Below are 10,876 nucleotides of genomic sequence, written 5' to 3'. Positions count from 1 at the left end.
ATAATAGAGCAACCAAATTCCAAATAATTTATCAAATTTTGTATTTAAATTTCTTTAGAGATTACTTCTTAGAATCTGTAAATTTTTCTTGCTATTTGAAAATTAAATACTTGGAAAATAAATCTAAGATTCTTTGTTTTTATGCTTTATAACATTTGATTTCATAATATTTACTTCAAATAGTTGAATTTAGGTTAAAGATGTTCCACTAATAAGTTCTTATTTCAGCGAGCAGCAAGCAGCTAATTATTTTATTTAAAAATAATTTAGAAAATTTATCTGCATTTGAAATTATTTGTCATAAGGAAAAAATCAATATTTCTTTTTAAAAATTAATTAATTATTTTTATTCAGAGAGAATTAGCTTTTGATTTTTTCTTTAGACTATTTTTCTTTTCATAGATTAGTGTTCTTTTACAAAAGTTGATATTTAAATAATTTTGTATGTTTTACCAACAATTGATTTGTAAGAATTGTTTCTACCCCGGATAAGCGATTCAAGATATAAAAACTTTTCTTTTTTAAATTTTGTTGTAAGTCTCTATAAATAGAAAGCTACTCTTAGTACAAAAAGGTAAATCTTTTTCATTTAAATTCTGAGATTGAAGCATACTTTTTATAATTTATTATTTAAAAATTAACATATTTTTAAAGAAGATTTAAAAAGAGAAAACAAAAATGAAATAAAAAGGATTAACTCAATATTAGCTAGTAGAAGAGTCTCTGATGAAGATAGATGACTAAAAAGCAGTAAATATTGACACAATAAATGATTAAGAAAATATATCACTGCCTTCTGAATAAGGATTATGCAGTAAAGTTAAGTCAAAGTTTAAAGATTTTCATGAACTAATAAAAAAACATAAATTATATGTATGCACTGGACTCTCTATTACATTAAGTATAATTCAGTTAATATTCTATTTTAACTTGAAATCACAAAGATGCCCTTATTCGACAGATGATAAGTGTGGTAAGTAATTCTTAATCCCTAGTTTACCTATATGGGTTCCTATGATTTTGTTTAACTGCTGTGTTTATATAGCTTAGATGCACATGTTTATTGAAAGAAGTACTACTACCAGAATTGTAACAATTTATGGTATGTTATAATCAATTTATCTCTTTTGCTTTAATGACCATACTATCAACTTGCATATTTATATAGGAGCAATGAATGCCCTTCACATAGTATTTTCAATAATTTTTTCTATAGTATACTTTTTTGTTAGAGGATGGCTTGAAATGTATAGGAGACTTAAAAAGAAATGGGTAATTTTTTCTTTGGCCTTTTTCCTGATTTTAGTATCTCACTTTTATTTCAACAAACTTTCTTCTTCTTGTGATTATTGGTCTCAAGGAATAAATGGATAAATAGAAGAGATAGAAGGAGTATGCTCAGTGCCTGTACCTTCATTATGCTGGTATAAAATAACTCATCACTGGTAAGATTTCTCACTACTTTTAGATGGTTGTGATTCAGAGCCTGGAACTAAAGAAACACAAGAAGTAACAACTAAATTCTTCTCTACCTCTGTAGGCGATAGCAGATACATTGGTTTTACAAATTTAAATTAACACTCAGAGCTAGATAGAACTGATGAAAGAATGCAGTAAACTGTATTTAACTCTGCTAAAGGTTATAATACAGCTTTGGAGGCAGAAATAGATAAACATGATGTTATCTTTGATAGATAGGAACAAAAGTATTTGATAAATGTACAATTTAATAAAACTCTATCGAATGAAAGGAAGAAAATTGCCGAAGAATTGAATGAAAAGCCTATGACTAAGAATATTTTATTAATTTTTATTGATGCAGTAAGCAGATAATCAATGCATTTAAAAATGCCAAAAACTGTGAAATGGTTTGAATAAAATGCATAACAACACAGCTACAAAAAGAGTAATTAAACCAAGTTTGCAGAAGAGAATAAAAGCTAGTCTTTTGAATTCTATAGATTCAATTCCTTAAAGCCTTTCACATTTGATAATCTCTAAACCTTCTTTTATGGAAAAAGTCTTAGAGATGTTATTTTACCAGAAAATGAAAAATTAGTTCCTTTAATTGAAAATGCAAAAAAATAAGGTTATGTAACAGGCCACACTAGCGATTATTGCCAAACTATTTCATTAGGAATAGACGAAGAATCAATGAATTAAATGAAATCTGTGAGATATGACCATGAAACCTAGTCCTATGCTTGCGATCCTAACTATTACGATCCAGATAGTACCTTTTCTCTAACTAAAGGTCCTTATTCATTGGTAAGAAGATGCCTATATGGAAAAGCTTTGGCAGAGTATCCTTTGGAGTATGCTAAAAACTTTTGGTAAAAGTACTAAGATAATTAAAAAGTGTTTCATTTAGAATTTTTGTATGGTCATGAGGGAAGTGGTGAAGTGATAAACCATTTGGATCAATATCTTTCCCAATTCTTAAATGATATGTCTAAAAGTGGATTATTAAAAGACACAACCGTTATCATGTTTAATGATCATGGATTACATATGTAAGGGCTGTTCTACATCCTAAAACTCTAAAGCGTGTTCATTGAGATTAATCTTCCAGGATTATTTATCAACATTCCCCCTGAAATTAATGAAAAATACGGCAATTAAATTGCTCAAAACTAATAAAACTTAGTTACAATATACAATTTGCATCACTTTTTTAAACATTTAATATATGGAGAGAACTATCCATATGCATAACATAGTTTATTTAGCCCTCTAGATCATCAAAAGACATGTCAATAAATGAGCATTTAAGATAATAGTCATTGCTCATGCAAGTGATTTCATAAATTCATATAAAACATGACTTTGTATAATATTATTTAAAATTATTACAAATTTTTACTGTACTTGTTTGTACAGTTCTCCGAAACAAATAAAAATTAATGCATACATAAATTTTGTCAGCTTTTACTATTATTTTTGTATCTGTTCTATTTTGAATTTTCAAATATGAGTTAAAAAATTTTTTTAAATTTTTATACTTTTAATTTCTGACAATCTTGAATTAAATTACAAGAAATTAATTTAGTTTCAGGTATATTTTTATCAATTGAGCTAATTTTTTTGTAAAATTTGTAAGTTCCAATTGCTTTGTTTTTTAATTACACTATTTGCTTTTAAAAACAATCATAAAACAAATTGCTGATCTTTCTAATTCTCTCACTAAATTTTACAAGTGAATACAAAGTTGAATAAATGTCTATTTTTAAAACATACAAATATCATAAAAATGAATACATATATATATTGATTTTTGGAGTTTTTGATAATGCTTTTTTATCAATTCTCTTTTGAACATAAAGGAAATTAATAAATATAAATTTTTTTTAATTTCAATATCTGATAGTCATGAATTTTATTACAAGTAATTAATTAAATTTCAGGTTTATTTTTATCAATCTGAGCAAACATTTATTGTAAAGTTTGAAATATATAGATTAGTTGCTTAGCTTTTTAATTACTCTATTTGTTATTTAGAAACTATCTTAAAATTTTTAGTGTGTGTAATTCCCTCTCCTTAAATTTTATCTTTTTACAAGTGTAAATGTTATATTATAAAATGGGTAAATAGCAATAAAATTTTCAAACTACTTTAGTAACATTGATTTTTTAAATTAATTTTATATTTCAAATTAAATTTCACTGAAAAAATTAGCTCTATACTTAAAATATTTATAAGTATTTATGAATTGCTCTATAATATTAATTTTATAATATATAGTAGAAATATACTTAAATTCTAGAAGTTAAAGATAAATAAATAATTTAACAAATAATTCCAACTAAAAATTGTTTTATTTAATATTATTTTTTCTTTATTTTTGGGTTGGATAATAATTTAATAAAATAATTAGAGAGTCTAAAATTTTTGTCTATTTTAAGATAAATTTCTAAAAGAGCTATTTCTACGATATTTAAAAATTATATAAATTTGATAATTATTTAAAGTTATATAAATATAATCAAATATAAATTTCTATTATAAATTCAGTAAATAATTTAAAAATGAATAGAAAGTAGAACTAATTATGAGTATTAAATAAAATTAACCCTATTTAATTATTTTATAATACTCTAAAATATATTAAATAATAAATTATTGACGTAAAATTCAACGGAAAAATAAAAATATTTAAATGCAAAGATATTAACAAATAAAAAAATAATTTATCTATCCATCCCAAAATATTTAAATTCAAATAAGACTAACAAAGACAATATTTATTAGTCTAATTAAGATAAATATTATTATTATTATCGTAAACTATCGAATTTTTATTTTAAGGATTATTATTAATATGATTAAAAGATTAAATTCTTAATTGAAACAAAAGCAGAAAATTCAAAAAAAATTTACACTTATTAATTTTTCAACAAAATCATAATAGAAATCTCAATTTATTCATTGCTTAAAGCATAAATATATGATTAAATTTATACTTAATTAATACTATTACATACATAATCCATAATTTGCTTGAATTAACCCATGCCTTTTGAGTAAGTTAATTAGTTCAGATTATGAATTTTATTATTTTAGGTAATTAATTGGGTAAACAATTTTAAATTTCATCTTTTTTAAAGAATTCAAATTTATGAACATTGAATAATATATAGAGTGTATTTTTTCAAATCTTTAATGAGACAGTGCACCGTTACCTAAAAAAGAAAACTCAATTTTATACAGACCAAGCTTAGCTTAGTAATTCAATGTTATGAATTAGCTTAATTTTATACACTTTTATTCACTACACACTGAAGGCATATTTGTAAATTGAAATATTACAACTAGTCGTATAGAAGGACCCTGCTGTACTTTTAGGTCTACAATATATTAAATCAAGGCTAATATAATTCTATTATGAGTAGGTTAAACAAGTTATAGATGAACTTAAAGTATTATACATTAATAGAAACAAAAAGGTTTTAGCTGAAAACTTAGGCAACTAATTTTATCAAAGGTTGAAGTACTTCTAAAATAATTTTGATTATAAATAATAAAAAATGAAATTTACATTTTTACATAATTGTTTTTTATTTTTATTATAATTATAAATTTTAAATAACTTATTAAAATATATACTATTATTTCAGCTATTGCCATTTTAGAAATTATTGATTTCACTGAGTTAATAAAAGATATTTTTTTTAAAATTTTAAAAGTATCAACATTTTTTATAAAATGTATTTATAAACCTGCCTTATTTATTTATTTATTACTTTATTTATTAATTGAAAGAATTAAATTTGAAGTTTTTTTCTTTAAAAATATTAAATTTAGATTTTAGAATTAGGTAGAATTTAGAATTTTAAGAATGAATAGAATTTAGAATTTTTATAATGTTTAAATTATGTGATCACTATATATGAATTACATAAAAATAATGTTTGTTATCAATTAAGGTGGATAGATTTTTTAATTAAGGTCCATAAATTTTGGAAAAAAAACTAACTAATGACTCTTCTAAAATAAAGTAAAAAGATAATTATAAAATATATAATTATAAAATGTTTGCATCTTTATCATAACTAAGCATAATCAGTAAAGATTTATGAAGATTGGAGTAATTATATTTTTTTAATAACTTAATTTCTTTTAATCTTAATTTATTAGAATTTAAAGTATTAATTTTAATAATAAATTAATCTAAGATTAAAAAATAAAATGTAAGTAAATAAATAAATATATTGATTAATTTTGATGAAATGAGTTTATTTTATACTAAACTATGATTAAAATTAGATTTTTATCATTTAGTTTTAAAATAAAAATATTTATAAGCTTCATCATTTCTGTCTAAATTTGTGTTAAATATTAATAGAAAAGCAATATTTTAATTGAAAGAAATATTTTATTGATAAAATTCATCTAAAATAATATATTGATTTGCATAAATAATTAATATAATCTGATAAAATACTTAAGCATAAATAAATAAAAAAGAACTTAATAATTAGTTTAATAAAATAGTTTTGGGACTTTAAAGTTTAATTTTGTTGTTATTTAAAATAATAAGTAATCTCCAGAAATTTAATAAACCATTATAGTTTTGAATTATCAAAAATATTTTTTTGTATATAATATTAATTTTATTAGAATAAAATTGTTAAAATACAAAGAAAGATCTATCTATTTAAATACTTTATTTTACTGAATTAATAATTTATTATTGCTATTTTTTAAAAATAAATGATAAAAGATATTAGAATTTGTTGAAACAAAAATATGTTTAATTATTCTAAAAAAATCGATATATTCTTAATTATCTTTAGAATTATTAAAAATGTAATATAAAGAAGAATAAAATATAAATTTTATTAAATTTAATATATAAAAAGCACTTAAATATTCTAATAAATCTATAAATTTTAAAATATAAAATACTAAAAATTTAATAGAACGAAGAATATAATTCAAATTCTTGGTAGTTTTCTAAAGAAAATAACTTAGAATATTTAAAAGATCAATTACATTATATTTTAATTATTAAAAGTAATTAATTATAAATATGTTTATTAAAAAAGTATTTTATTATAAATATTTTAATATTATTAAATAAAACTATATTCTATCTATATATTAATCATTTTTTAAAATAAAAAAATGTATAAAATTTAAGCAAAGAGTTAGAGAATTTTAAGGTTTTAGGAATCAGAGTACTATTAAGTTATAATTTATTTGTTATTAAATAATATTTATAGCTGGCAGAAATATTTGTTTGAGGATTGATTGTTTGTATTAGAATTTTTTATTTAAAATTAGAATTTTAGAATTAATAATTTAAAGTTAGAATTTTAGATTTAATTTTATCCAGATTAATTTTTGTTTTCTTAAAAAATAAAAGTAATAAATTAAATTAAATTAAATTATTTTTTATTTTTATTATTTTATTATTATAATTTAAATATTAACTTATCATTTTTTCAAAATAATATAATATAATAATAATAATAATAATAAATTAATAAAATAATTAAAAAAATGGCAAGTGTACTGATTTTAAAAAATATTTAAAGTGACTCAACTGATACTTTAAAAAATACTTAAAGTGACTCAACTAATACTTTAAAAAATACTTAAAGTGTCTCAACTGATACTGAAGATGATAGCTTATCTGATGCTTAATATGACTACGAAAACTATTAAGACTATTAAGATGTATCCTTTGAAAGCGAATTTTAAAAGAAGCTAAATTTCAAAGAATGTCATTTACTTTATTGTGAAAAGTAATTAGAAATAGATTAGGAGAATAGGTGTAGCTAAAGATGTGATTGTGGATTATAGCTTGATTGTGATTCTTGCTTACAAGAAGCACATCTACCTTTGACTTGTGAGCAAAAATTCTAATGGGACTGTTTAGATCCGAGCTATGATATCAAAACTTTATAAATTTTGTAGCATTAGAAAAATTATAAAAATGGAGACTGTGGTAGCATGCTATGCACTATCTGCCAAACTAATTTTTGTTAGGCTTGTTTGAAAATAACCAAAGACTCCTCTCATACTTAAAACTGTAATGATGACAGTAAGGATAGACTGTTTAAAAAATTCTCGCTCTTGAAACACTAAGTTTAACAAAACAAAAAAAATTTTTATGAAAATATTGAATAAATCTAAGAAAGAATTGAAATAGTTTTCAAAAATGATGATGATTTAGAAGAAGAGATGTAATCATTCATAATTCCTTCTCTAAATGTATTACTTAAAGCTAAGATATTTTATCTTTATTTAATACCACTTAGATACTTTGAGTAAAATAACTAAAGATCAACTATTTTGAAATATGAACAAAAAGAATTAAAACATAAACTAAGTATGTTAGAAAAATAATTAATTGAAGAATCTAACAACTTATTTAATATCTAAAAAATATTAAAAAATAACAATAACTAAGAAATCGATCTTAAAAGTAAATATGATCTTTACAGAATCTAAACTTAAAAATAAGTGAAGGAATTATAATAATCATTAAATTCACTTATCAAAACTGAAAAAAAATGTTCTGATGTAAAGTTAATTTATTATTGAGTAAAATTATAAATATCTAAAAAAATTAGAAACTATGAGAATTTTATTATTAATAAAATAATTAATTCATTATTAATAATTAGATTTTTAAAGTGCTCAATATTATAAATGGTCCAAAGAAATTGTTAACTGATTTCTTATTGTTGCTAATTAAAGATTATTACCTATTTTTTAGAATTTAAAAAATATAATTTATATGAAGGATTTAATTTGTAATTTTTTTAAATTATAGATAATAAATAGAATTTATTTTATTTTATTTTTTAAATTAAGCTATTTTTAATTCATTAATTGGTTAGTTGCTCTACAGTTTTTTTCACTATTAATTTAAATTTCTTTTATTAGATTTATTTGCTGGTTTTTGCTTATTGATCCTTTATCTTATACAGTGTTTATTTTGTATTATTCAAACAAACTTAATATTTCAAAGAGAGTAAAAAATTTTTGAAAATAAAACAAAGTTAAAATATTTTTATTTTTGGTATAAAAATATACATTCAAATAAATAATTTAAATTATTTAATTATATAAATTTATTATTTATTTAAAAAATTTTAAAAATCTATGTTTAATAATTTATTGCACTGATCTCTAATTAATTTTTTATTAAACTTAACACATTTAAATATTTTATAAATTGTGTTTTGAAATATTTTTAAAAAATGTTATTAATAGCTCTTCTTACCAAGTGAGGAATATACTTTTAAATTTATTAGTAAAAACATAATTTAAAGCATATTATTAATTAGCATTTTCATTATTTTAATGAACGAAAAAATATTAATTTGCTCATTGGTGTGCATAAATTATTAAAAACATAAATTTAAAATTTTTAAAAATTAGTTAGTTAGTTAGTTAGTTAGTTATGGAACTAACTCTGATACTTTGCTCCAAAAATAAAAAAGTAATTGATATTTACTATATAAATATATTTGTAAGAAATTTAATTAGCAAGTCTATCGTTAATCTAAAATAGATTAATATATTCCTGAATGTAACTTATTTTTTGCTACCACAAATAATAAATTGGATATATTTAAAAAGCAAAATAGGAAATTTGCTTATTATATAAGATTATTATCAATTTTTGCTATAAATCAGAAAAAATACTTAATTGTCAGTTAATAAATAAATCAATCAAAAATTAATATTTATTGTATAGAGATTACTTTAATTCAATTAATAGAGGAATCATATTTTATTAGTGATTTATTATGCTTTTTATCTTACTTTTACATTGATTTTTCATTAAATATCTTCTAATGATTAAAAATCTTTAAGTATTTTAAAGAATTGAGTTATGAAATTTGCAAGAAATACTTAAAGCATGATAAACATTCAAACTTATTAATAAAAGTAAATGCTAAAAGCAAATTTTAGTTTCTATTAATAATTCTTTTATTTCAATAAAGACATTATCAGTAGTAATTACGTTTAATACAAATCTTTTATTTTAATTAACACATTCATCGATTTAAAACTTAATTTTTTAACGTAGATAAATTACTGCTATTAGATTTTTAAATTTCGATTTGATTTTTGAAAGTTATTTCAAGGTTAAGATAGGTTTATAGTTTTTAAAAAGAAATACAAATAAATATGAAAGATTTAAAGCTAAACACGATAACCAATAAAAATAAATAATACTTACTTGCTGTAAAGAACTTAATTAAAATATAGAAAAAATTTAATGAAATAAATTGTAAAATAATCAATATAATTTCATTAAATATGATTTCTAACAAACTTTACCAGATATATTCTTTAATATTTTTAAAGAATGAGTAGAATTTTGTTAAATATCATATTAGTTTTTCTAGCTTAATTATGCTATCAGTTTATTTCGTTTTCAAAAAATATCTTTTTCGATTAAAATAAATTGAAATGATTGAAGTTCTTTATTTAATTTTAAAAATGCATAATTAAACAATTTCAAAATAAAAATACACAAACAAGCTAATTTAAAATTTTGGGAGATTTTTTAGCTATTTATTTATTTATTTATTATTTTTTTTGAGATTTTAGATAAAAAGATTAAGTAAAAAAATAAATAAAAAAATAGTATTTTTATTAACATGCAAATATTAAATTTTTTAATAGGTTTGTAAGTGCAAAAAGGAATATATTTCAGCTTTTAGTTAATTAAAAATCTTTTACTTAATTAATAATTTAATAGGATATAAATATAGAAGAAAATAATCATATTACATTTTATTGAAGCTAAATTCATTTTCATTTTTTATGAATTTTAATTCTTTAAGGTACTAAAAATTTATCAACTTCCGCAAAATATTTAATTCTAAATAAGAAAAAGCAATAAAATACAACAAACTTACTAAATTATTAAGTTGGAGAGTAAGGCTATTTTTCAAATTAATGTAAATAAATATTAAAAAAAAATCTTTTAATCAAATTATGCTTTGATAATAGCAGAAAATTAATAAAGCAATTAATTCTAGAAGTATTTACAAGCGAAATGAATAGTAAAGTGAATAAATATCAAGAATAATATTTTTAAAATAATTCACATACAGGTTAAAAAATATGCAAAAGATTCAAACAGAATGATTAAAATAAAGAAAATATGTATTAAGTCTTGAATTATTTATGAATCAATGAGTTTCTTGATTAAGTTTTGTATTTTAAATTTTGATTAAATTTTTCAAGATATTAAAAAAAAAAAAAATTATTAAGAATGTTTGAAGAGGTAGAAAATTTATTGCTACTTTTTTATCTTTTTCTAATTACAATTTTTGCATGAGTGATATGCACTTACTAACCAATTTATTCATTTTGTTTGTTTACTAAATTCGCTGCATGCATTTT

At 20.1% G+C, this 10,876-nt stretch overlaps 4 protein-coding genes across 4 annotated transcripts; 2 read left to right on the top strand and 2 right to left on the bottom strand. All coding sequences in view use genetic code 6, as the record gives it.

Annotated features, from left to right (window-relative positions):
• Positions 1–678: 678 nt before the first annotated feature.
• TTHERM_00550840 (sulfatase) lies at positions 679–2,799 on the top strand (the record flags this gene model as incomplete). The annotated part of the gene is made up of 1 exon (XM_001009175.2): positions 679–2,799. The coding sequence occupies one exon, from the start codon at positions 679–681 to the stop codon at positions 2,797–2,799; it is 2,121 nt and encodes a 706-aa protein (XP_001009175.2).
• Positions 2,800–4,423: 1,624 nt separating this feature from the next.
• On the bottom strand, positions 4,424–4,786 carry TTHERM_000550839 (hypothetical protein; the record flags this gene model as incomplete). Its single annotated transcript, XM_012795928.1, has 1 exon — positions 4,424–4,786. The coding sequence occupies one exon, from the start codon at positions 4,784–4,786 to the stop codon at positions 4,424–4,426; it is 363 nt and encodes a 120-aa protein (XP_012651382.1).
• A 190-nt stretch (positions 4,787–4,976) lies between these two features.
• TTHERM_000550838 (hypothetical protein) lies at positions 4,977–5,398 on the bottom strand (the record flags this gene model as incomplete). The annotated part of the gene is made up of 2 exons (XM_012795927.1): positions 4,977–4,994; positions 5,105–5,398. 2 exons carry the CDS (start codon positions 5,396–5,398, stop codon positions 4,977–4,979), a joined length of 312 nt encoding a protein of 103 aa, XP_012651381.1.
• A 1,605-nt stretch (positions 5,399–7,003) lies between these two features.
• On the top strand, positions 7,004–8,183 carry TTHERM_000550837 (ATPase, histidine kinase-, DNA gyrase B; the record flags this gene model as incomplete). The annotated part of the gene is made up of 3 exons (XM_012795926.1): positions 7,004–7,689; positions 7,765–7,931; positions 8,134–8,183. The coding sequence occupies 3 exons, from the start codon at positions 7,004–7,006 to the stop codon at positions 8,181–8,183; spliced, it is 903 nt and encodes a 300-aa protein (XP_012651380.1).
• Between the last annotated feature and the right edge of the window lie 2,693 nt (positions 8,184–10,876).

Source organism: Tetrahymena thermophila (assembly GCF_000189635.1).
Source record: "Tetrahymena thermophila SB210 genomic scaffold scf_8254786, whole genome shotgun sequence".
In the NCBI taxonomy this organism is placed as follows: Eukaryota; Ciliophora; class Oligohymenophorea; order Hymenostomatida; family Tetrahymenidae; genus Tetrahymena; species Tetrahymena thermophila.
This window is presented reverse-complemented; position numbering and strand designations above follow the sequence as displayed.